The 26932-nt window shown below is 48.3% G+C and overlaps 1 protein-coding gene across 2 annotated transcripts in view; it reads right to left on the bottom strand.

Moving 5' to 3' along the window:
- Positions 1 to 26932, bottom strand: part of CIT (citron rho-interacting serine/threonine kinase) — a 138280-nt gene that overhangs the window by 7479 nt on the left and 103869 nt on the right. The window contains exons 22-41 of one of the 2 annotated variants that reach the window (XM_081113434.1): positions 26699 to 26803; positions 21257 to 21397; positions 20655 to 20762; positions 18650 to 18767; positions 18221 to 18385; positions 12788 to 12925; positions 12044 to 12224; positions 11333 to 11424; positions 10672 to 10776; positions 10308 to 10477; positions 9543 to 9587; positions 9021 to 9101; positions 8730 to 8865; positions 6894 to 7033; positions 5340 to 5432; positions 3787 to 3895; positions 3564 to 3692; positions 2879 to 2959; positions 1176 to 1254; positions 872 to 1051 (exon numbers count right to left, since the gene is read on the bottom strand). In XM_081113434.1, coding sequence (XP_080969560.1) covers positions 872 to 1051; positions 1176 to 1254; positions 2879 to 2959; positions 3564 to 3692; positions 3787 to 3895; positions 5340 to 5432; positions 6894 to 7033; positions 8730 to 8865; positions 9021 to 9101; positions 9543 to 9587; positions 10308 to 10477; positions 10672 to 10776; positions 11333 to 11424; positions 12044 to 12224; positions 12788 to 12925; positions 18221 to 18385; positions 18650 to 18767; positions 20655 to 20762; positions 21257 to 21397; positions 26699 to 26803 — 2396 coding nt within the window. The remainder of the gene's footprint in view (positions 1 to 871; positions 1052 to 1175; positions 1255 to 2878; positions 2960 to 3563; positions 3693 to 3786; positions 3896 to 5339; positions 5433 to 6893; positions 7034 to 8729; positions 8866 to 9020; positions 9102 to 9542; positions 9588 to 10307; positions 10478 to 10671; positions 10777 to 11332; positions 11425 to 12043; positions 12225 to 12787; positions 12926 to 18220; positions 18386 to 18649; positions 18768 to 20654; positions 20763 to 21256; positions 21398 to 26698; positions 26804 to 26932) is intronic. The other variant, XM_081113435.1, reaches the window with a different exon arrangement.

Raw genomic sequence — 26932 nt, 5'->3', positions numbered from 1 at the left:
ATAACCACAGGAGCCATGGAAGCCAGCAGAGCAGCTGCCACCAGAGGGAGCTGGCGGGACTGACGCGCCCCAGAAACCTGTCACCAGCTGACCTGTCTGGTTCCTCCTGGGAAAGGACCCTTCTCACGCTGGTTTCTATTTGCCCTGGCTTAGCGCTCCCTATCCCAGGGAACATCCTATCCCAGGGAACATCATTGGCAGCCGTAGTAAGAATCAGTCTGGGAGAGTCACTACATAAACAGCAGCAAGCCCAAGGAGGGGACCAGATTTCCTGCCACCACATTCTATTATCTGAGAGGCATGTTTTCAACAAAATAATTATGACATACAAAGACAGAGGGACGTATAGATAGGACTTCATTTCTTCTGGGAAATCTTCCCTGACCCCCAAGTCCAGGCTGGGGGCCCTCCTCTGAGCTCCACGGTAGCTTACACGACCCCGATGGCAGCCTCAGCCTTCTAGGCTGTGCCGGAATGGCCTGAGTGCATGTGTCTCTCCCCTGGGACTTCACGGGGGCGGGGGGTGGGGGGGAGATGCATCTGGTTTATTCACCTCTAACCCTCCCACGACCGCCCAACGAGCCCGGAAGGATATCTGCTAAAGCAATGAGTGCATAATGCACGCTCCACCCAAACAGAGCCACAGAGACACCCTCCAGAGAAAGGCCTGCCGTTTCCTCCTGCCTGTGCTCAGGGGCATTTGAGCAGTCTCCTGCCATTACCGTGACTGTGTCATGTCAAGGCTGCCGAGCTCAAAGAAATGAGTGGCTTGAGCTTCAATACCAGGGAACCTCCAGCCAGTGAAGTAAGACTTCCTTCTGCTTTGCAGAAAGCGCTGACCCCTGCAATGAGAAGAGGAGGGGCACGGTACCTGCGGGAGGTGGAGGGACCCCGGTGGTGGTCAGTGCCAGACTCCTTCACGAGGTTTCCTTTGCAGCAAATGATCCTCAGTTTATCCTGGTATGAGGACGCCAGGTATATCGCTCCCGAGGAAATTGCAGGGCCCAGGTAGCGTGGGTTTGGGATTTCCAAATACGCTCGGGCAGGGGTCCTGCAGAGAAGAGAAGAGTAGCAGTGCAGGTTAGCGCCACTGCTAGACAGGAAAGGAAGCAGCAAGCGCCTGGCCCCACACCCACCCCAACCCTGAGCCCCCAGAGCCTGGGGCCAGTGCTTACCCCAGAGAGGAGCGTGCCTGGATCTCAATCACTTCTAGTGAGTTGAAGTGGGTCACAAACAGATAGGGTTCTCTGTAGGCTGTGGGGCCGCCACGGAGGAAGAGCGAGAAGAAAGGGTTAAAAGAAAGAAAATCAAAACCAGCCTGCAGTGCACCCTTGGGCCTAGCAATCCCACCTAAGCACAGTGAGGCATGATCGAGGGTGTTCACTGCCATGTCGTCAGAGCAGAAGATAGGAACCAACTCAAGGGTACATGCGAGGGGATCAGGTACATACAATGTGGCACAGCTGTGGAATTCTGCACACACAGCTGTGGAATTCTGCACACACAGCTGCAGAAATGCAAGAACCTCTCCAGTACTGATATGGGGGGGAGGGGGGGCGCGCTGAGGTGTGTAGTTTTACTTAGTGCATAAAGCAAGGTTCAGAATAATGTGTCAAGTGTGCTACTGTAATGATAAAAAAGGGGGACATAAGAATGTATTTTCTCTCTGCATTTGCATAAAGCCCTAGAAAGATAAGAAACTCAAAACTTTTTTCTCTTGAGGGAGTGGGCATAGAGAGTTTGGAAGATGGGTAATATGGATGAAACTTTTCATTGTACACGTCAAAATTTTTTGATTATGTGCATTTTGAAAAAATTAAATAAAAAAAGACTGGTTTCATAGGTAATTAGATATTTCTGGTCCTAATACTATATATCACAGTGTCACTGAAACGCTAAAGATGACCAGAGATCTTTTCTGTCTTAAAGGGAAAAGGAGGTCATCCCTCCTATTCCTGTGGTCCTTGTGCTTGGGTATTAGACTTCTAGTCACGCCTCCGGTGCTGAGGCGTGGGGGAGTCTCCTGGCCGTGAATCTGGGCTGGCTCTGTGGCCTGCTTTAACCAGTGGAGCGCGGTGGAAGCGAGGCCTGAGCTCCCGCTTCTGCCCACAGGGAGAGGAGCTGAGGCCTCCAGCCACCAGCCCCAGCCGGGCTCCCACCAATTGCTGCCATGTTGGTGAGGCCACTGTGGACTTTCTAGTTGTCCTGTGACCCGGCTGACACCATAGGAAACAGAACTATCCAGGCAACCACAGAATCATGGGCCATAAGTTGTGTTAAGTCACTAGGTTCTGAAACTTGATATGCAGCAATAGATCATCGAAAAAGCCTTGAAGGGCATTTCGGCTGCGATGGTAATTCCCAACATTCACAGGGACAAGCAAGTTCATCCTTGTATGTGTGTGTGATCACGTAGATAGTCCCACATTTAGAACTTAGGAGCAGAGGATACCATTCGACAAGTGCATACAAATTAGTACAAGATTTCATCACAGTGCTACTTACACTTACAACAAGAATGGCCAGGACCTGAGTGCTTTGCCCAATTAGAGCTGATAATAGTGACATGTGTTCGGTTAGGCCATGGGGTACTCTGCCGCCTTTGAAATGATGTAACTAAACTCAGGGGATGGTCTGCTTTCTATCATGAGACCCTAACAAATACTTCGCAAGGCCAGTGGGTTTGGCTGATGCAATTCTTTATCAAGCCGTAGACTCTCTGCCCTGAGCACTGACTCGGGGGATGACGACATGTGGCACTTGGTGTCCAATGGAATCCACGAGCACAGTGCTTGGGCCAAAATGAATTCCACCCACAATTCTTTCCCAGGACACCAGCTGCTGGCGAAAGGAGCCCTCCACACCTTGCCTCACTCACCGAAGGCCAAAGGTAAGCGACTCCACTTGAGATCGTCTGTGCGGCTGCGTCTCCCGTAAGAATCCACAAACACCCCAAATTCTGCAAGGAGTCAGAGCCCGGGCATCAGCATAGCTGAGGCAGACACACACTTTGACGGAAGAAGGAGGAATCGAGCCCAGGGGACCACTGGCCAGATTTCACCAGATGGTTAAAACCTAAGGACCCTGCTAAGCCTGATCTATTAGAAAAGGAGGGTTCAAGTGAAAGGAGGAGAGAGAGGAAAGGAAAAGGGAGGAGGGTTGGGGAAAGGAGGGCAGGGAGGAAAGGGGAGAAACAGAGACCCAGAGACAGGAAGGGAGAGAAGAAAGACCCAGAGATTTGGAAAGAACCAAGAAGAGACACATCAAGAGGAAAGAAAAAGGAAAGACAAAAATGTAAGGACGGGGAGAGAGGTGAGGACAGAGAAGGAAAGGACTGCCTGACTTTCGGACAGAATGGAGTAGCGCTGGTCAGGGGAGCGCCCTGGTGGGGACAGGACGGGCATCCCGAGAGGCCTTGGTGGCAGCTGGAAGGGGTTCTCTGCACCCCAGCAGGACCCGCCTTGCCCCAGAGTCCCCTGACAATCGCAGCTCTGGGGGACCCGGTCTGGGTCTGCTGGTGCCAGCAGCCCTCAGAACAGCAGCGAGCGGCAGCCCCGACTCACCGTGGAAGCAGAGCAGGTACTCCTCCCGCTGCCCTGCACTGTTCACCTGCATTATCGAGACAGGGAAACTGTGGGAAGAGGAGGCAAACACAGCAGGCGCCAAGGAATGGTCGTTCTTATCCAGGAATTCTGAAAAGGCAGGCGAGAAGCGGGGCTTCAGGAAGGGGCTGGAGCTGGTGGCAAGGCCAGAGCAGTGTGTGGGCTGGGAGGACTGGGGCCCTACCCTCAAGCGTGTACTGCTTCATGTCAATTTCGTAGAATTTATTGGTTCCGATGAGGATACTGTAGTTGGTGAAGTGGATACAGCTGCAGGGCTCTGAGGTCTCTATCTCCTGAGACAGAGGGCAAGAGGAGAATGTGAGTGTCCCCAGCCCACGGTAGCCACGCCTCCGGTTCTCCTATTTCCGCCTCAGGCATCAGTGATCCTTGCAGAGGGACTGCTGCCACCAGACTTGTTCAAGCTGTGGATTACGCACAGCACATTCAATCTTTTCACGTCCCTTTGCTATCTCTGAATTCTTTGCAACCCCAATCTAAGGAAATAAGGCCAAATACAGCCAAATAAAAGGGCAGAAACACCAGTTCAATGAAAAGGTAGCATTCAAAAAGAGAGCTTTAAAAATACAACGTTCTTATCAGAGGAAAAAGCCGGGAAAAGTACCCCAACTATTAACAGTGGTGGCTGGAGGGAGTGCTTTCAGCTTCCTTCTGTCTTCGAGTTCTACGTTTCTATTTTGAACCTGTATCACCTACGTAATTGTTATCTTCACCACTGTCGTCATCTGTCTGAATTATTTGCTTCCTCATTACTTCTGCTTGCTTTCAGGCCAATCCTTATGGCCCAGCAACCTAGACATGCTTATTCGAAATGGTGGCCAGGAATTAGGAAGAAGCAATGATTTCTGAGAATTCTCCTGAAGCTAACAGTTCAAACCCAAATCAGCACTGTCATGACCACTAACTATTCACTGACCACCTACTACGTGGAAGGAAACTTTTAGGCAACGTGACAAAGTGAAATGGTTGGAAAAATCCAAGTTCAGTTTTGGTTTCGACTCTGCCACTTAGCAAGGCCAGCCTCTATCCATCGTCCTACCTGAAACTGGGGATTGCCACACCTGCTTCTCAGAATCACTGTGAAACGTGTTTGTAAAGTAGCCAGCTCAGTCCCTGGTACCAGAAGGTGCTCAATAAAAAGCCACCCTAAACTAACAACAGCCCACGCAGGGTGGACAGGTCCTCCAAGGAACGAGCCTGGTTTATTCACCTTCCTTTCACTTTTGAGACTAATCATGAAAGTACCTGAAATAAGTCAGGCTTATTGGGTGGGACATCCTACTCTGCCAGCCTGCGGCCATCCTCCTGACGCCGCTGCTCCGAGGAGAGCCAGCTCTACCTGCCCTGCCCAGCACAGCCAGCACTGGCTTTTCCAAGGTAATTCACAGAAGCTTCCAGGACCCAAGAAAGATTCTAGTAAGTGCCAGCTTCTCAGAGATCTCTTCCCTTTTTTCCTGCTCTGCCATCAGCCACCTTCCTTCCACCTTAATGAACAGCTGGGTCCACGGGGCGGGCTGGAGAGGAGCTCACAACCAGGAGGAAGTGAGAGAGGAGACCTGCAGCCACCAGCGTCTGGAGCCTCCTCCAGGGAGGAAGGGTCTCTCCCAGGCCACCCGGCGAGAGGTCGGCAGGTGAAGAGACAGCACGCGCTGTGCCCTGAGAAGCACGCTTTCTACGCCAGCGCGTGGGCAGCGCAGATGGACCAGGCCCGAGACGTACCTTCCGAATGCAGTACTTGCTGAGGTTTTCGTTGTAGCGGAGAACGACGACTTTGCTGGGCATGGCTGCACAGATGCAGAGCCCGTTCTCAATCTGAAAGCGTCGGAGGAAAAAGGAGCGTCACTGGTGTGTATAGTGACTGCGGGAAAAGAGCGAGGTCTCACCCTCGGCACTGCTGAGCCCTGGACCAGGTGACTTCTGGGTGAGGGGCTCTTCTGTGCATTGTGGGATGCTCAGCAGCAACCCTGGGCCCTGCCTAGTAGATGCCAATCGTTTGACAGAAAATGTCTCCAGCCATTGCCCAACATCCCGGGGGCAGGCTCAACCGTTTGAGAACCACTGATTTAGCAGAGATTCAGAGAAAGCCTCAGGAAATCCACCTGCCCCACACACATTTTGTGTGTGTGTGTTATCTGCTGGAAACAGGGCCGTTTGACAATCTTATACCCTCAGGGAGGGGAAAGGCAGTAGACATTGCTGTAAGAATTTAGAGAAGATTTTGGCCCAAAAAGAAAAGTTCTTGGCTAAGATCTGTGTATATAGAGTTCTACATTAAAACTGTTTTTCTAGAATAGCTGAATCCCTCTTACTTCACCTCCTACACCTAGATCTTTGTCATTTCACCAAGAGTGAAGAGAAGCTTATTGTTCAAATCAGTCCTGAAAGGAAGGTGGCTGGCAGGGTGGGGAGAGGGAAATGGGATGGATTAGGGAAGGAATACACAGGAAAATGAAAATTACTGGCAACATTCTATTTCTTGGGTTGGATAGCGAGTTTGTGGATATTTACAACAGTATTAGGTGTTATAATTTTATAATTTACATATATACTCCATATATTTTTTGTGTATTTCAAACATTATGATGAAATTAACTTATAATTTTTAAAAACCAAGATGCACATTTCTTCTTTTTAAAATATATTTTATTGATTTGTTACAGAAAGGAAGGGAGAGGGACAGAGAGTTAGAAACATCGATGAGAGAGAAGCATCGATCAGCTGCCTCCTGCACGCCCCCCACTGGGTATGCACCCGCAACCAAGGCACATGCCCTTGACCGGAATTGAACCCGGGACCCCTCAGTCCGAAGGCCGATGCTCCATCCAGTGAGCCAAACCAGCTAGCACTAAGATGCACATTTCTAAATAACTTATCATTCACAGATAAATATAAGAAATTTTAAAAATATGTTGAATAATAAAAATTTACAGGGTGCAGCCTAGCCAGTTTGGCTCAGTGGATAGAGCACTGGCCTGTTAACTGAAGGGTTCCGGGTTCGATTCCCAGCCAAGGGCACATGCCCAGGTTGTGGGCTCGATCCTCAGTGTAAGGCATGCAGGAGGCAGCTGATCAATGATTCTCTCTCATCATTGATGTTTCTCTCTCTCTCTCTCCCTCTCCCTTCCTCTCTGAAATCAATAAAATATATATATATAGTGCAACTAAAACTGTAGTTAGAGGAAAATGTGTAGCCCTTAAATGCTTATATTAGGAAAAAAGACCTGGGAGTTAATTAGTGAGACTTTCCGCACACGGAGGCCCTGAGGAGCGCACCTTGCCAGCAGCGAACAGGTGGCAGCCCTTGACAGCTTCGAACACACTGGGCGACACGTCTGGCTGAGCGGGAAGGTGAGCCTGCGCCAGGGACTGTTTCACTTTCTTCACGTCCACGAGACACAGGGCTCGCTCTTCTCCTGGGGGAGGAGCAGCGCCGTGGTCAGTGTGGGGACACCAAGCAGACACAGGATGGCCGTTCTCATTCCACCCACAAATCAAGCCAGCAAGGCCACACAGATGCCCTGCTTTCCATGAATCCTGTAAACGCAGTTTTGGTCCAAGTTTCAGATCTCAAATGAAAACATCTTGCCTCTTAGTCAAGATTCTGGGAGAAAAACCATTCTGCAGGCAGAAAACTGGAGAAGGTGAACCATACTTTTCAAACATGTTCCCCCCCCAGAGTAAGAACGGGACAGGAACACCAAGAGAACATTTCATAAAACAACAGACTCGGACAGTTCCAATATGGCAATGTCATGAAAGACAACAGACAGGTTAACAGAGACTAAAGAGACATGACTAAGCGCAGTGAACGATCCCAGACTGGATCACTACTCAGGAAAACAGATACTCTAAAGGCCAGGATGGGGCACAGGTAAAGTCTGACTGTGGGCAGTATATCAGAGCACTGTATTCCAGCAAAGGTTAAACTCCATGAATTCATAACGGTACCATGTGGAACTGTTCTGTATGATGCCATCATAGAGGATTCGTGCCACAACCTAAAGGTACAAACCCATAAGTACACAACACCAAGAGCAAACCTGCATGTAAACTATGGACTTAAGGTGACAATGATGTGTCAGTGCAGGTTCATTACTTGTAACTGATGTACCCTCTGGTGGGACTGTTGATAGTGGGGGAGGCTGTGTGTGTGTGGGGGGGGGGAGGGGGGCGCCAAGGGCCTATGGGAAATCGCTGTACGGCTGAGCATCGACCTATGAACCAGGTGGTCACGGTTCCATTCCTGGTCAGGGCACATGCCCAGGTTTCAGGCTCCATCCCCAGTGTGGGGTGTGCAGGAGGCAGCGATCAATGATTCTCTCTCATCATTGGTGTTTCTACCTTTCTCTCCCTCTCCCTTCCTCTCTGAAATCAATAAAGTTATATATATATAAGATCAAGGAGAGAGGGAGGAAGAGAGGAAAGCCAACAAAAAGAGACAAAGCAAGCAGAGGAAAGAGCTGAAGGCCAAGAAAAGTCAGTTCCAGACCCTCTTAGCTCAGCTCCTGGATCCATCCAGCTGAGCCTAAAACAGGACCAAATTGTGGATGTTTCGAACATTGAGCCAATAAATTACTGTTTTCCTTTTAAAAAAAAAATAGTACCCAAAAGAGAAAAACATTTTTGCCTTGGTTATAGGAGAGAATACCCTGTTCTTAGGTGATATGCTGAAGAACTGGCTGCAACTCTCAGTCCAAAAAAGTGATAACACGTCTATGTATCACAGGAAGAGAGGGAAAAAAGGTGGCAAAAGCCTAACAAGTGGTGAATCTAGACAAAGGGTCTCTGAGAAGTCACAGAGCTCCCTGCGTATGAATGCGATGAGGACAAAGGTCTGACATTAATGAGCCTCAGGCTCACTACTCTTCACCTGTCACATGGTGAGAAGTTCCTTGGGGGTGTCAGTGTGTGCTATACTGGACCCCCAGGAAACTGAAAATGAACAAGAGGGCCATCATCCTGGGCACAAAGAGGGACAGAGAGAGAAGAGCTGCTTCCACTCCAACCTGCCCCCAGGAGGGCCTGCCTTCCGGTTTCACAAGCATGACACCTGGCTTTCAAACAGTTTTCCTTAAAGTGAAGAAAAAGCGCCATGTCCTTGGCCTCCACCTGCTATCATGAGGAGCTTCTCCAGGTCCTTGATGATATAAATTTGGAAGACCGCTCCGATTCCCGGGACGTGGGTGAGGGAGTTTTTCAAGACATTCAGTGCATAGAGCCCTTCCTCGGTGCCTACCAACACCACCTGCAAGGGCAGAAGTGCAAGGGCAGAACATAAGCACCGTCACGTCACCATAACAACCAAACAGGAAGAGGCACAAGCTGACACAGCCCTTTCTTTCTTGACGGCGTGTGGCTGTGGCCAGACCCAAGCTGACAGTGTCCAGAAAACACCGTTACCTGGTCGCTGAAGGGCAGTGTGCAGTTCATGTCTAGCCGGTCATCACCTTCCAGTTTCAGCAGGGAGTTTCCAAGCAATTTCTTTTCATATGTGAAAGAAAATAAGAAAGAAAAAAGAGGACCTGGTGAGATTGAACTGTTTCATGACCAGAGAGACAAAAGCAAGAATGGAGAGAAGCTTAATGCCAGAAAGAAAGGCAAGTTATTCCTGAAAACACTCAGAAACACACATCTGCTCTTGGCTTGCTTCATATTTTGATCTGAGCTCAAAAGGCAAGACGGGGGTCTTACCGCTGTCTCTGGGGTGGTTGTTAATTAGCACTGGAGTTAGAACTCCGCTTGGACGCAGAAGTAAATGAGTATAATAGTTGTAGAAATATTCTGCGTGGAAAATAAGCTGAAGCTAAAGATGTACCTGCAAAGGGTTAATGAGCACATGGAAGGTTCTTTCCCCTACAGGCTGTAGCAAAAGTGCAAAGCCCAGCGTCAGCAGCAAACCAACAAGCTTCGGAGTCTCTTTACCTGAACCCATGCAGGCAGAAGCCCCTGGGGAACGCAGCCAGGGCCCTAGTGTACACACAGTAACGTGGACTCAGTCAAAGGCGTACGCGGGTAACGATGAAACAGGTCACTGAACACCTCTACCCAGTGAACAGAGCTCCTGACAGCAGGAGGTTCGTGGCTAAGGATTTCCAATTGCTAATATTTCAAGTGTTTATTAGGAGAGATAAGTGTTTGAAAAGCACTGTTTGGTCTTATGTGGAGAAAATGCCAATGAACAACGAGCCCTGTTTATATCCTGGAAAGTTCTAGGAGGGCTGCTGCCAATCAAGGCACACCTACGTTCCTACGTTCAAGGATAAGTAGGATTTCAAACCTGCCTACGGAAGAGCAAATCGTGTCGAAGCAATTGAGAAGGTTATGAAAAGCTTGCCTGAAGTAGACACGGCTGTCGGCCGCCTTTTGTGCTGCTTCATGGCCAACGTGCTTGAAACTCAAGCCTTCAACCCCAATAAACTCATCAGAATAATGAGAGAGAGGATTGCCGTAAAGTCCATAGCTGCTGTGTTGCCATGACTAAGAGGTGGCTAATGGTGCTGCTGTCCATTCTGAAAGAGGGCCCGTGATGCCAGACGAGCCACCTGAGAGCCTGTCTCTCTATCCCCACAGAACTCCGCTCATGGAGCCATCACCCCTACGAGAAGGAGCCCGAGGGAAATCATGACAGCCAGGACCCCACCGAGGCAGCCCACAAAGACAAGCCCTAGCGCCCACTTTCATACTCACAGCATCGGCTTCTGCCTTTTCCCTAGAAACTCTCCCACCTGCGACAACTGATTCTAAGGCGGTGACCCAGCGCTGCTTGTCGGGGAAGCTGGGAGCTAGCAAGTAGAGGGTTCTCCCGGGCCAGCAGGTGGTATGTGGGTGGGACTCCATCTTCAGGATGTATGGGACATCTAGGAGATGTGACAGAGAGCACAGGGTTGGATGTGGATTTCCCCACTCCCGCCGGAAGGGATGGCCCTGAGGTCTCAGAGATTTCACTGCTAAGACAGGGAGTTCAGGAGGTTGGGCCCTTGTGCAGGCCAATCGCCCACATACCCTGATTCAGCAAGCCCAGCCCACCTCCAGGAGAGGCTGCTGCTCTCACCTGCTTTGGCTGTATTTGCGAGTTCAGAAGCACCAACGGCGCCATGAATAGATACATCCCCGTCGGGAAGGCACAGCTCAAATTCTTCCACCGGCCTCTGTCCAGCTTGGTACAAAGAGGAAGGGCAGAAAGAAAAACAAAAGAACAGGAACAAGAACAAGAGGAGAAAAGAGGAAGAGAGAGAGAGAGAGAGAGAGAGAGAGAGAGAGAGAGAGAGAGAGAGAGAGAAAGAGAGAGAGAGAGAGAGAGGGGAGAGGAGACAGTATGCATGGAAAGAGGCACACGAGAACAAAGGAGGGAAGGGTGTGCAGAGAAGGCGGAGAGGGAAGATAAAAAAAATAAAGTGTGTCAGATGAGCAGCACAGTCAACTGTGTGATGACGATGCGGATTTATGGGTTAGTTGGCTGAGGCAGGAGTTCTCGGAAGGTGTGTTAGCAGGTGGAATCTTCAGGGCAGCACCCTGCAGGGTCTTCAGAGGGGAGACCTATAGATGTGAGTATCGTACCAATAACCTTTAGTGAAGTCACTTGGTGTTTAATTTCCAAAAATGGGAAATTGTAGAAGGCTTGCAGCGCAGTCCAAAAAAACAAAGCCTTTACGCCAAGCCTGGGAGCCTGGGTGCACCACGTGCAATGAATTCCCCCTGAATTACTAATTTACCTTCTCTGGCTTCGTTGTCATAAATGAGGACTTTGGATCCCTCCAGGACAATGTACTTCCTGTCCCAGCCTTGCTGTCCTCGTTTGTTATTCCTGGGAAAACAGATGGAAAAGAAGAAATGTTTGAATTCAGAGGAATCAGGTGGGAGGAAGGGGTACAGTAGGGAGGGATGTCCAGAGAAGACATCCCTAGAATTCTCTAGAAAACACCAGGATTGGAAGTGGCCTGTGTCTTTCCATGCCAGCACAGGGGAGGAAACACTTCCTTCACCCCTCTAGGTTCTGTGGCTGGCATAGGAGTTCCACTGATACCAGAAGATGAACGGGAGAAAAGCAAGCACATCTCATTTTGCCTGGGCATCTCCATAGGAAAATAAAGACCCAAAAAGCCGATAGGCCACGTGCTTGTATTCTAGGCTGAACAGAGTAGTAATTCTGGAAAAGTGACTAAAATGTACAGGGGCAGCCATGACTCCCCATCTCTGGTGATAGGAGTGTTTCTTTCCTGCTGGTGCAGGGAGGGCAGCTCTGACAGGGAGTTTTATCTCCGACTTTCAGGAAGAGGAAGGGGAGGTCAGAGTGTCCTTCTTGCACCTGCTGTTTTTCAAGAGCTTTTAGTTCAAAACAGTCCTTATCCCAGAGTGGCATCTTTGGGGGTGGCATATTCTGCCATCCTTCACCAGCACCAGCCCAAGCTACCCTGCAACGATACCTGGGCACCTTCATCCAACCTTCCAGGTGCAAGCTGCTGCTGGGCTCCTTGGCCTGGAGACCCGGGGAGCTCATTTTGTCGCGGCAGAAGGCCTCGGTGAAGTGTGTGGCATATTCGGCTGGCAGGCCACAGGTCGCCGGCAAGCACGTGGAGCACTTGGGATGACACATCACCTGACATTCTAGGGAAAAGCAGGGAACAACCTGGAAAGTCACGTGGCTGATCCTGGACCATTCCCTTCCTCCGCCAGCCACCCCACTGCTGGGCCTGCCAGCCAACCCCCTGCCGGGCTTGTCAGTCTGGCCTTGTCATCCAGGTAACCCCTAAGCTTCCCCAGGAGCCAGGCCTCTACAGAGACAGGAAATGAGAGAGCCAAGTGCTCTCAGTCCAGTTGTTCTGGCCTCTCCCAGGCTATCACAAATAAATGTGTAAAGGACACATGTGCATGATCCAGTGGAAGCCAGCAAGCACATAGCCTCATAGGAGGCAGAGACCAGCCAGAAGAAAGGGGGCTGGAAATTAGCAAAGCCCAAGGCATTTTGTACCGGAGGTTGGAGACATGAGCCAAAAACAGGTATAAACTCTCTCCTCCAACAAGAGAAAAATAGTATCCTCCCACGGAAACTAAAGCTTGAAAATGAATGTACTCTATGATAAGAAAATTAAAATGGGGGGGGGGGATAGATTTTTTTTTAGGTGGCGACACACAGGTGCCCACTGCAAACATACAACCACTGCTCTTACCCAGACATTTGGATGCCTGGCGCCCGAAGTGCACAGTATCCAGACAAACGGCGCACTTTGTGGCTCGCATGTTCAGTCCTACGTTAAACCGGTGAGGAATATTGTGGTGCATGCGTTCCTTAAGACGCCGGCTGAATTCTGGAGGAAAATGTTAAAAATCATTAGGGTGCTACAAATTAAACCATCAAGAAAGTGGAAAGACAACCCACAGAACAGGAAAAAATACTTGCATGTCATGCTCTGACAAGGGACTTGTAGCTTGACTATATAAAGAACTCTTACAAAGCAGTAATAAATGACACATAACCTAATTAAAAATGAGAAAAGGATCTGAACAAGCATCTCGCCAAAGAAGATAAATAAATGACCAACAAACAAATATAAAGATGCTCAACATCATTAGTCACTAGGGAAACGCAGATCAAAACCACAAGGAGATACCGTTCATGCCCCCAGAAGTCTAGAATTTGAAATACGGAAAATAAGTGGTGAGGATGTGCAGACATTGGAATCTGCATACATTGCTGGTTGGAATGTAAAATGCCAAGGCCACTTTGGAACCCACTCTGGCAGTTCCCCAAAAAGTTAAACATAGGATTACCATGTGACCCAGAAATTTCACTCGTAGGTATACGCCCAAGAGAACTAAAAACATATGCAGCTACAAAATGTGTACATAAATGTTCATAACAGCATTATATATGACAGCCAAAACAATGTAAACAACCCAAATGCCCAAATGTGCTATTCATACAGTAGAATATTATTCAGCCATAAAAATGGAGTACGTGCTGGATGGATCTCAAAACTTTATGCTCAATGAAAAAAAGCCACATATGGTTTGATTCCATTTCCATGACACGTCCAGAATGCAAATTCAGAGACAGAAAGCACATTCATGATTGCCAGAGGTTGGGCAAAAAAGAGAAATGGGAAGTGACTGCTAATGAGGATAGAAGGTTTTTTTTTTGGGAAAAGGATGGAACCAAATATTAGAATGCAATGTTATACAACCTGGTAAATTTAACAAAAAAGACTGAATTATACATTTCAGTGAGTACATGGTATGACATGTGAACTTATCTCAATAACATTGTTTTTGTTGTGTTTTGTTTTTTATACATTTTTTTTTAATTTTTTTACAGAGAGGAAGGGAGAGAGATAGGGAGTTAGAAACATCGATGAGAAAGAAACATCGATCAGCTGCCTCCTGCACACCCCCTACTGGGGATGTGCCTGCAACCAAGGTACATGCCCTTGACCAGAATCGAACATGGGACCCTTCAGTCTGCAGATGACGCTCTGTCCACTGAGCCAAACCAGCTAGGGCTCAATAACATTGTTTAAAAAAATATTACAGCAGGTTAGTTACAGATAGGGGAACTTAAAAAAAATTTTAATATATATTTTTTATTGATTTTAGAGAGAGGAAGGGAGGGAAAAAGAGAGAGAGAGAGCAACAATGATGTGAGAGAGAAACATGAATCCGTTGCCTCCCATACCCACCCTGACCGGGGATCAAATCCTCAGCCTAGGTATGTGCCCTATTGCCCTGACCAGGAATCAAACCCACCACCTTACAGTGTACCACATGATGCTCCCACCAACTGAGCCATATTGACCATGGTGAGAAACTATTTTAACACTAAAAGATGCATCTAATTTATATGAATCAACTTAAAATCTCCATTTTCTGGTTACCAGGAATTAGGGGTTTTTAAAAAAAGTAGGAGGTCAACTACATGATAGCATAGATGTTTGTGGGCATAAAGAAGCATGCTTTCAAGCCAAAGGTTTGTAAATATCTTAGTCATGAATTCTTTGATTTCCCAGATATAACATTTATCTAGAGCATTTCAGAATCCAATTTAAAAATCACAAATATCAATTACAGAATTTCTAATTATTAAATATACTAGAGGCCCGGTGCACAAAAATTTGTGCACACGGCGGGGGGAAAAGGGGGTCCCTCAGCCCGGCCTGTGCCCTCTCGCAGTCTGGGACCCCTCGGGAGATAACGACCTGCTGGCTTAGGCCTGCTCCCGGGTGGCAGAGGGCAGGCCCAAAACCTAGGTGCAGCCCCTGGTCGGGCTCAGAGCAGGGCCAATTGGGGAGTTGAGGCACCGCCCCCTGTCATGCACAGATCAGGGCAGATTGGGAGGTTGCGATGCCACCCTCAGTCATGCTCAGGGTAGGGCCGATTGGGGGGTTGGGGCACCGCCCCCTGTCACACTCAAGGCAGGGTCGATGGGGAGGTTGTGGCGCCACCCCCTGTCATGCACATAGCAGGGCCGATCAGGGGGTTGGGGCGCTGCCCCCTGTCATGCACAGATCAGGGCCCATCAGGGGGGTTGGGGAGCTCCCCCCTGTCACGCACAGAGCAGGGCCCATCAGGGGGTTGAGGAGCTCCCCCCTGTCACTCACAGAGTAGGGGCGATAGGGGAGTTGGGGCACCGCCCCCTATCACACACAGAGCAGGGCGGATCAGGGGGTTGGGGCGCCGCCCTCTATCACCCACAGAGCAGGGCCGATCAGGGGGTTGGGGCGCCGCCACTGTCACACTCAGGGCAGGGCCGATGGGGAGGTTATGGCTCTACCCCGTCACACACAGAGCTGGGCCCATGCGGGGCGGGGGGGTTGGGGCGCCGCACCCTGTCACACACAGAGCCGCAGGGCGATCAGGGGGTTGGGGAGCTCCCCCCGTATCAGGCACAGAGCAGAGCTGATCAGGAGGCTGGGGCGCCTTCCCCTGTCATGAACAGAGCAGGGCCGATAGGGAGGTTGTGGCCCCACCCCCTGTCACACACAGAGCCGCAGGGCGATCAGGGGGTTTGGGCGCTACCCCGTCACGCTGATCCCGGTGCCAGAAGACCTCGCGGCTCTGCTGATCCCGGTGCTGGGAGGCATATTACCCTTTTACTATATAGGATAGAGGCCTGGTGCACATGTGGGGGCCGGCTGGTTTGCCCTGAAGGGTGTCCTGGATCAGGGTCAGGGTCCCCACTGGGATGCCTGGCCAGCCTGGGTGAGGGGCTGAGGGCTGTTTGCAGCTGGTCACACACCCTTCAGGGCGGGGTCCCCACTGGAGTGCCTGGCCAGCCTGGGTGAGGGAATGATGGCTGTTTGCAGCTGGTCACACACCCTTCAGGGCGGGGTCCCCACTGGGGTGCCTGGCCAGCCTGGGTGAGGGAATGATGGCTATTTGCAGCTGGTCACACATCCTTCAGGGTGGGGGTCCCCACTGGGGTGCCTGGCCAGTCTGGGTGAGGGGCTGAGGGCTGTTTTCAGGCTGGCAGGTGACAGAAGCTCCCAACCCCTCCTTTTTTCTTTTTCTTTTTTTATTCTGGGCCAGCTTTAGCTCTGAGGCTCCAGCTCTTAGGCCTCCACTCCTGAAAGCAGGTATCTGGTTTGTTTCCGTTCTATAATCGAAACTCTGTATCAACTCCAGCTCTGAGATCCCGGCTCGCTGAAAGCTGGTTTCTGGGGTTTTGTTTAGCTTCTATATTTGTTACAATGTTTCTTAAACTGCAGGCTCAGAGGCCGGCAAGGCAGGCGGGGAACGCTGGAGTCCTCTGTCACTGAAGCAAGCAAGCCTCATGTTAGTTTCAAGCTGCCTGGCTGCCGGCCGCCATCTTGGCTGGCAGTTAATTTGCATATCTCGCTGATTAGCCAATGGGAAGGGTAGCGGTCATACGCCAATTACCATGTTTCTCTTTTATTAGATAGTACTAGAGGCCCAATGCATGAATTTGTGCACCATTGGGGTCCTTCAGCCTGGCCTGTGGTATCGGGCTGAAACTGGCTCTCCGATATCCCCCAAGGGGTCCTGGATTGTGAAAGGGTGCAGGCCAGTCCGAGGGACTCCACTGGTGCATAATTGGGGCCAGGGAGGGACGTGGGAGGTTGGTCAGTTGGGGAGGGACCACGGGAGGGCTCCAGGGCATGTCCAGCCTGTCTTGCTCAGTCCCGATTGGCCAGACCCCAACAGCAAGCTAACCTACCAGTCGGAACGTCTGCCCCCTGGTGGTTAGTGCGTGTCATAGTGAGCAGTTGAGCGGCCTTAGCATATCGTTAGCATATCACACTTTGATTGGTTGAATGGACAACCAGACGACCAGACACTTAGCTTATTAGGCTTTTATTATATAGGATTGGATAAGCTGACTCAAGAATTCTCCCTTAATGTCTAGTTCCATTATGAATAACCTCATGTTAAAAACCCAACTTTTAAGCCTTAAGAAACAGATTCTTACACTTATATTCCTATCTGTTAAAATTAATAAGATGTTTTTTTCCCTTTTAATAGGCCCCCTCTCAATAGTGACCTAGAACTTAGTTAACTAGAGACAACACTAAGAAATTTCTGAATACAAATTACATTCACCATTTAACATCACCCCCCTTCCTTTACCACAAAGTTATAAGGAATAAATGACATGCTCACGTTCAAGGCACCCGAAGGAAGTGCTCCGAGCATCACAAAGTGCTCAGGGAGCCACTCTCCACAGCCCTGTCAACAGACACCAGAGCCAGGAACCTTTCTTTCCTGTTAACATCACCATTTTAGTGACCTTAAGGGTAAAGTTCTTTGACTGATTCAGTGTTATGTAAACAGAGAAAACAGATGATATTATCATTGAAGAAAACCAGCAGAATGCCATGGAGAGTTACAATATTTATGACGAAAGTCGGTTTGATGGTGATACCATGATGCTAAATCACAGCTCTACTCCACTCTCCCTAAGACTTTCCAACCTCCTTCTTTAAGTCCTTTTCATCTCTGGGTGAACAGAATACTTCTGAGACTATAAAGAAAACTCCTTAGACTGTTGGTAGGAATATAAACCCGCATGAACTAACAACACTCAAAAAGCACATAACCTGCAACACAGTGATTCCTTCCCTAAGAGCATACCCTACAGCTACACTGCCCAGAGGCACAGGGTGTATGGTAACAAGCAACTGGAAATAACAAAGATGCCCACCACCAGCGCCTGGTGTAACAGGTGAGTCACATACCCACCCCATGGAGCACTATGCATCCCTTGGAAAGGATGAGATCCATCCGTGTGTGTTTATATGACACACTCGCAGATAACATTTTAACTAAAAGAAGAAAGGTGTTTTGTGGTGTATAACACAGTGTGCTCTGATATTTATAAAAGAAAAAAGGCCTAAGAAAAACAAGCTTATTTTCTCAGACTCTTTAAATATGATTATATAATATAAAATATGTGAGTAAAACAGACATGCAGCTCCATGAACCACTGCTGGATGAACACAGTGGTTGACTCTGGGTAAGGGAACTAGGATTGGGAGGATGGAGAGATTTGATTCTTACTCCTTATCCCTTAATGTTATTGCTTATCATTTTTACCGTATTGCTTAATGAAAAAAAAATGTCAACCAAACTCCAATGGCTTGAGAACGTACCCTCTGGAGTTGAAGACTCCTTTCTACGGCTGGACGGCGGGGCGAGCAGGCTCATGGCACTGGGCTGGTGCTCGGGCGACCGCACGATGGCAGACATGGCAATCTGCTGCCTCGCAGTGGCTGGTGTGGATGGGTGCGGATGGTCGGTGGCTTTCCGGTGAGCAGCTGGGGAGAGAGCAGTCCAATGCCTTTTGGTCAGCCAAGTCACCAAGAGACCCGAGCCCATGGGCTGCCCCAGGCTGTCTTTCAAGGACCCCAAACTAAAGGGACATCATTGTACCAAATCAGCAACGCCAAGGATGCCATGAATTGTTCAGATTTTGGGTGTCTGGACTGAAAGCTCACAGGCCATAAATACAGATGCCGAGCTGGTCTTGAAAACCTCCTCGGGGTGGGTCCTAACACTGCCTAGAGAGCTGGGAGCCCTACCTTCCTCGCGGGCGGAGCGGAGCTCGATGCGGGTCTTCTGAAGGGCTTCCTCTAGCTCAGCACAGCGAGCTTTCTCCTTCTCCAGAGCCACCTTCAGCTCATTGTACTGCAGAGGAACCTGTGTGGGCAAAGCAGGGTCCTCTTTCCGTCGACTAAATAAACCCTAGCAATGGAAACAGAGATATCTCCTAACTCCTGGAGACTGGCACTTGACGCTAGCTAAAGGAACGCTGACTTGGGAGGAGCACACCACGAAAGCCAGGAGCATACTCACTGTAAGCGGATTTAGTAAAAATGGCATGTGAGGGGGAGGGGAGAGGGCCACAGCCCATTCCAGCGGCTGGAAAAAATAGGGATGCGCAAATTTTCACCGAGAGGGTTTAAAGATGCTTGGATTGCCACCACCTCTTCCTTAAGCATTCCCAAGGAGGAGAGCCATTTCCTGATTCTTTACCCTCAAAAAATGGAAGTGGAGGATGGAGTCAGGAGAGATGGTTCGGAAATCACTCTTGCCTTGAATTTGTCTCATGATGCTTAGTTACAAGACACAGAGAAGAGTGTTATAAAAAACAGAAGCAACAAAAAATGGAATGCTAAAATTATGTCAGAATTAGGGGCTTACTCAAAAAAAAATGCAAGTGGAGACATGTGTTGTACATAAAAGAAAAAAAGGAAACCATATAATGAGACAAAATAAAAACAAAAAAATGGAAACACCCTAACTACATCAAGTGACATAATCAGATAACAGTCCACTGCTAAAATAAAAAAGATTAGATATCATAAGCATAACAAACACAGTCACACAGTGTGCAAGAAATTACTTCCCCCGCAGCCACTACTCAGTAGGAGGCTGCTTGCAAATGCTGCTCTCATCCTCACTGTAAATGCAGCACTGGGCTCATGGAGACCGCGTGCCCCTTCAAGCCTCAGTATCCGTCATCAGAGGCCTGTTCTGGGAAGGCCCTGCCACTGCTACTCTAGGGTAGGACCGCCTTTGGAAGGAAACAAAACTCCTTAGAGACCTTTGCAAACTGAGAACACTTGGCCAAACCTCAAAGGAGGGCTTCAGTGGTTCAGAAAAGAATGTGCTAGGCTTATTAAAAAAAAAGAAAGTTCCACCCTAACCGGTAGAGATCAGTTAGTTGCAGCATCTCCCATGCATCAGAAGGCCACGGGTTCGATTCCCAGTCAGGGCACATAGCTAGGTTCAGGTTCATCCCTGTTGGGATGCATGCAGGAGCAACCAATTGATGTATCTCTCTCACATCGATGTCTCTGTCTCTGTCTCTGTCTCTGTCTCTCTCTCTCTCTCTCTCTCTCTCTCTGTGTCCTTTCTTCCATGTCTGAAACAACTAGAAAAAAATCTTCCCGTGTTCATCTATACCATATGAAACCCTGCCCATAGTTGCTTGTTTGGGAAGACTTTTTGGCTAATTTTTAATTTGTCTGCTACAACTTTAAAAGGACGGAGCAGTACTTGGTGGAGGATGTAACTGTCCAGTCAGGCACTTCGAACTGGTTGCTTCAGCTCTCTCATGAGCCAATCAAAATGACTGGGCCAGGTGATTCCTAGTCTTTTCTGGAGTCCCATACACGTGGCCTGTAATCTCTCTAAAGTCCCATACCTGTGACCTAATCCCTCTGGAGTCCCGTACGCATGAGCTGAGACCCCCCCTTTGGAGACCTGTATGGTGACCCATGTATAAACCTTTCTCTGCTGTCTTCCCAGTTTCTTAGGTTAAAAAAAAAATTACTCCCTTAACAGAGACAGGCACTACAATTTTAAAACCATGAACATAAAGTACAGAATTGACAATGATATCCTCTCTTTGAGGGCTATTCTGATTATCTCAAAACCTACATTTCAACCCAAAATAAAATAAAAAATGCACATTTTGTTTTCTTCAATGTTCCCTGGATTATGTATCACCATGGTTTTCCCTGAACCATCATTATGGTTGGGCGAAATGTCAAGTCCCCCTTTTCAAACACGATGACCCACCTTTTTCTTTTTAGCAGGTTGGTCCATTTTGGCTTGCAGAAAATCAATAAGTTTGGTTTGTTGAGAAATAGTGCCCTCCATTTTCACCTTTTCATGAGAATAGAGAACCTGAAATTCATCAGAACAAAAACAACCTCAGACCCAGAAGGAAGTATACTTTTAAATTTGATACTTTAAGAAAATAAAAAATACAGTCAGTAGCATACTAGCATATGAAAATTCAACACAAACATACTCAGTCAATATTGATTTACTCAGTCCTATTCTTATAGCCAAAAGGGTGTGTGTGTGTGTGTGTGTGTGTGTGTGTGTGTGTGTGTGTGTGGGGGGGGGGCGGGCGGGGAGGAGGGCATGGACTGATGGATGGATAAAAAAGTGAAAAGGTAAAAATAGCAAGTGGCTAATACTAGAATCTCAGGGGTAATCGGTATAGAAGTTTTCCAACTTCTCTGAATATTTGGAAATGCTCGTAATGAAGTCCTGGGGGAAATACACAACAGTGCACAGCATGAAGATACTGACCGTTTCACCAGCTGGCTCTTAGCCACCAGGCTGTGGCTCCGCAGGCACCTGTTATGTAAATTCCCTCTGCCAGGTCTCACCTGAATATTTTCCAGCTGATATTCCAGATCACTCCTTTCTGTTTTCAGCAGATCAGCCCGATCTAGAGCTTCTTGCAACCCTTGAGTCAGACGGAAAATGTGACTCTTCTGCAGGTCCATCTGCTGCTGTAGTTTGGCTTGCTGGCGGGAAGGAAGGCCAGAAAAGGGCTCACTACACTCACAACATGTGTTCCCACACGGTTCCTACTACCAAACGCATTCAGGCCTGACACCAAGAGTGCAGCTTCCGAAATCATCTCATTCCAGAATTAACAACTGTCTCCTATTCCACAGTGATGCAGGCCCAGTTAAAAAGAATCTGCACAGAAACCTCTGCAGGCCAGCAGGTAACCGGGCGCCCACTGTAACAGGAGGTCCAGGCTGCTGGGTCTGGCTCCCCAGTCAGAGCTGCAATGAAGGCTACTTGGGATTTAAGAGTGTGAGCTGCCTGAGTTGACATGTAAGGCTGTGTAACTTAATGCCTTGACAATCAATTTGTCCTTATTGTTTGGTTTTAAAACCTCAATTGCTGTTAGGAGAAATCATTTGTCCACGCCTGGGGGCTACACAAAGGGGAATCACATCCCTTCTTTTTTTTTAAACATATTTTATTGATTTCTTACAGAGAGGAAGAGAGAGGGATAGAAAGTTAGAAACATCGATGACAGAGAAACATCGATCAGCTGCCTCCTGCAACTCCCTACTGGGTATGTGCCCACACCCAAGGTATATGCCCTTGACCAGAATCGAACCTGGGACCCTTGAGTCCGCAGGCTGACGCTCTATCCACTGAGCCAAACCGGTTAGGGCCACATCCCTTCTAACTTAGAGCACCTTGTCAGGCTGAGGGACCCCAATAAGCATGCAGTAGCCACAGCTGTGGGAAACATTTCTACTGTGTGGGAAGAGGAAGATCCCAGATTCAGTAAAGTGTTGGTAAAACCCAGAGAAAGTTTTCAGTTCAGTTTATTGGAAATATAGTTCTGTGCTAGAATTTATAATGGAAATTATAAGTTTCCAAATTTATAATGGAAAATCAACCCAAAATAGGGCAGGCTATCGCGGTCCTGGTCTCATTGCTCTCTTTCCTAAATCGCCTGTTTGTGGAAAGCAGGAGAGAACAGCTCTCCTGACAAGACTGCTTGATTTCCTCCAGCCCTGGGCTCCCGGCTAACCACGCTGCTGTGACCCACAACGCCCTTCCCAGCGGCCCACGCCCCTGCGGACTTGAGGACAGAGAGCTAATGAGGAGCAACACACATCACCGCGGGCTCCCCGCAGACAGCGCCAATGGCAGAGCTCTCGGACCTGCAGAGCCAATGGCAGAGCTCGCGGACCTGCAGAGCCAATGGCAGTGCTCGCGGACCTGCAGAGCCAATGGCAGTGCTCTCGGACCTGCAGAGCCAATGGCAGAGCTCTCGGACCTGCAGAGCCAATGGCAGAGCTCGCGGACCTGCAGAGCCAATGGCAGTGCTCGCGGACCTGCAGAGCCAATGGCAGAGCTCGCGGACCTGCAGAGCCAATGGCAGTGCTCGCGGACCTGCAGAGCCAATGGCAGAGCTCTCGGACCTGCAGAGCCAATGGCAGAGCTCGCGGACCTGCAGAGCCAATGGCAGTGCTCGCGGACCTGCAGAGCCAATGGCAGAGCTCTCGGACCCAGGGACCCAGCAGGCCGAGGCTCCCCCTGACCTCAGTTTGCTGACCTTGTCTGTCTGACTGCCCTTCCCTCCACCTGTTTCTCTGCCCTCCTCTTGAGAGGTGCCCGATTCCTTGAGGCATCACAGCACAAGGAGAGGAAGCTGGGTTTTAGAATGTGAGAGACCCTGGTTTAAATACTGATGCTAACACTGATCAGTCATATGACACAGGGTAGCTCATACTGCCTCTCAGAGCCTCAGTTTCTTCATCTGAAAGTGGGTGTAACACCTGCCCTCACTGGGGGACATACTGGGTGCAGTGCCAAGCATACAGCAGATGCTTCATGAGTTTTAATACTCTCTACCTCCTCTCTCCTTCTTTCTTCCCTCCATCCAGCTCAGGTGCTCTTTCTTGCCCCACCTACTCTGCCAGCCTCTCCCCTATCAGTTCCCCAGGAGGCAAGAGATATTGTCAGACATCACCTGGTCTGTGAGCCAACCTGGAATTTCTGAATCGAACCACAGAACCCCCTAAAATACTTTAAAAAGAAGAAGAAGAAGAACAGCTAAGATAACCTATTCAAGGGAGCTATCCATCCCTCGCAGCAGGAGTGATTTGTAAATTACACTCTTAAGCTTCTCCCCGCTATTTTAGGACATTAATTACTAGGCAGGAAGCAGAGAAGCAAATGCTGGGGACAAGAGTGTGTTTGGTGACAGCCAGACCCAAGGTTTTTTTCTAGAATAAACACAACAACCGTGCCTTAGCTTTCCAAGAAACAGGCTGCTTAGTTACCATAATAAAAAACAAGTAAGAATGACATTTGTAATCAATAAAATGTTTTTCAAAACCATTTGCCTGCTTCCCAAAGAGAGGCAAGTGGCAGCTATGCCTGGCCAGTGTTAGACTGAAAGGAAGGCTGTAGCTATGTACTTAGATCTGTCCCACAGTTTTATGAGGTGACATGAGACTGGGAAGAAGCAGGAAGGATCTAGATGACAGAAACCAGAGCCTGTAACGACCCTGGTGGCTGGAAAGACGGCTGAAAACTAACAAGAGAATATTCAATAGGGGGGTATTTTTAAAAACTTCAACTGAATAAATACAAAACACAAAAATGTAAAAACAAACAAACAAAAAACCACTTGTGGAAGGGCAGACGGTGACCTCACAGGTCAGTGGTGTCAGGGGCACGATAAAGCCCCCAGGAGCCCAGGGCACGGCAGAGGTTACAGAGTCTGGAGGGAGTGGAGGTGCCCACCATGTCCGTACTTCCAGACCTCGGGACTCTGAGGGACTCTCTGGAAAGATCAATCCACCAGAAAAGAACATCGCCAACTTGAAATGCACTGTTTAGAAAAGATGAGGTGAATCGAGTGGGGAGCAACTTAGACCATGTCACTGGCATCAGTGGTTGCCTTACAGAACTGTCACAGACTGTGGGAGCTGATTCATGTAAACGCCTCAGAAAGGCACTGGCACGTAGTAAGTGCTAATTAAACATCAGCTATTCTGCTTAATCACCAAGTAATCAATACTGATCTGCTATTTCAGTTGGGAATATCAGACTACGTTCTATTTGCAAATGTTTCAACCTAATAGAACCAGTGGGTGGAAGTTATACGTGTTAGCTCAAATTAAGACTTTGTGAGAATCTGAGTTGCTGAGAAAAGGGCTGGGATGTCCAAAGTCACTGTGTTTAGGCCGTGATTCAATGAGACCCATGTGAGGAATGTTGGGGAAGAGATTCCCTAGCTTGGGTTGGAAATTAATTTCACCAGGATTAGCAATGGACTTTAATCTCTGTCATTACTTCTAATGGACTAACAGTGGCTGGAAAGTGTCATGTCAGAAAGCTTCTGAGGCCATTTAGGGCCCAAGAGGAAGGATTTGGGAGAAAGAGCCACCAATAAAGTCTGGGAACAGTGGTGCAAGTGCTGAGAATTGGGCTAGATGACACATAAACATTCTGTCCAGCTCAGAGACTCTGATGCTGGCCGCATTGACAAGTCTCTGTGCCTAAGATGAGGACAGCTGGGTTAAGCCCTCGGTCACATGCTTGCCGGGTGCATACCACAGCCAAGGAGCTGAGCCCCATTTTGGACAATAAAGATCATTCTATGTTTCATAATGGTTTCAACTGTCAGTGAAATTTGCCTCAAACTCAATGTCAGCCAGATGTCTGTGAGGTACAGACTAGGAACTGGAAATGTTCTCCTGTGGTTTAGAAGTGAGAAGAGGGGACTGACTCCGATTCCAGCATTCTATTCCTAGCATTGTCACTGACTCACCATGTAACCTTGGACCAAAGCACTGAGCTGTCAGGGCCAACTCTCCTTCCTCGGAAAGAAAATAGGACAGACGACATCATTGATTATCTCTGCTCTTTCCGTTTCCAACATGTGCTAAAGTGAGGACACTGCCTATTCATTCCTGTTAAAAGACCACAACTCTCTATTTGACTACCCAGTAGGCTTCTATTTTTTTAATATTTTAAATATATTTTTAAAATATATTTTTATTGATTTCAGGGAGGAAGGCAGAGGGATAGAGACAGAAATATCAATGATGACAGAGAATCATTGATTGGCTGCCTCCTGCACACCCCACAGTAGGGATGGAGCCTGCAACCCAGGCACATGCCCTGACCGAGAATTGAACCATGACCTCCTGGTTCACAGGTCAATGCTCAACCACTGAGCCACCCAGGCCGGCACAAGTACACTTTTAAATTTCTATTAGAGTGTGCTTAGTCCTACCTTTCATAAACTTCTCACTCATCTATATAATTAAGTTTATTTAAATATTTCATGTGGCAAAATATATAGCACATAAAATTTAACATTTTAACCATTTTTAAGTGTGCCGGTCAGTGGCACTAAATACATTCACAGGTTGTGTAACCATCACCACCTCTGTCTCCTGATCCTTCCCAAACTCCCACCCACATTTTTTAAAGTTTTATTCTATCATACATTCCATATTTACCTGCACAATTTTCACCACATTTGTTCAAACTTAGTAGCACAGCGATATTATTTCTACCAGCAGAGCCCTTTGGCAGCTATGGGCACCATACAATAAAACCCCAATTAAGCAGACAAGCACTCGGTTAATCCAAGTGCCAGGCTCACTATGGGTTAAAGAGAACACTCCGGAAGTCCAACTTCTTGTTAAATATCTTTACACAGTGTGTTTGTCTTGGTTGGTCCATTCTAATGAACAAAGCGAAATAATTAGTGATTCAACACAGAGGGCTTTGCGTGGGAGTGGGAAGTAGTTACCATTTTAATTAGCAATGTTCAGATTTCTGCTACAAAGTTCAGGAAATAGCAGAAGGAACGGGTGTAAGAGATCACTGGAGCTTTTCATTTTGTGTCTCAAAAGCAGGGCATCATTTTTTAAATTGAATTAGCTGAATACTCAAGTCTTTATGAAACTTGGTGCTCACCACAATCAAGTCTCTGCCCCGTGCACACCGCGGATTTGCATGGATGTTCTACCAGCCTGAAAACTTAATAGACTTTGGATATTAAGAACAATTTAACACAATTTTCATTCACCCACATACTTAATAAACTCTCACTGGGCACACACCCACCATGGGCCCCACCCTGTTAAGCGCCGTGTGGGAGGGCGCAAATGTCAGAGGCCCTCTGGCCTTCATGACACGTCTTTTAACTTTACTCTTCCTCTAAAATTCCAATTGCAAAATCTGAAAGTCTAATTTGGCCCTGACCACCCGAACACAACTGTTCACTTTCGAAACCCCGCCTGGCCCATGTGCCAGGAGTTCCCACTCACCTCCTCCAGGAGCCTCTGCTTGAGCTCACGCTCGGTCTCCAGTTTCTGCTGCAAACTCCGGGCGTTCATTTCAAGCATGGCGTGTTTCTTCTCCAGGTCACTGAGCTGGACATAGGGGAAGTGGCCATGATACCACATTTAGGAATGTTGGATGCTAATGACTTTTGCAAATAGCCACAAACCTTCACATGTAAAGAATAACCAAGTTCTGAAGGTCAGAACATAAACACTATG

Source organism: Myotis nattereri (genome assembly GCF_964212035.1).
Source record: "Myotis nattereri genome assembly, chromosome: 19".
Taxonomy (NCBI): domain Eukaryota; kingdom Metazoa; phylum Chordata; class Mammalia; order Chiroptera; family Vespertilionidae; genus Myotis; species Myotis nattereri.
The sequence above is the reverse complement of the archived record's forward strand: the minus strand, read 5'-3'. Positions and strand labels throughout refer to the sequence as shown.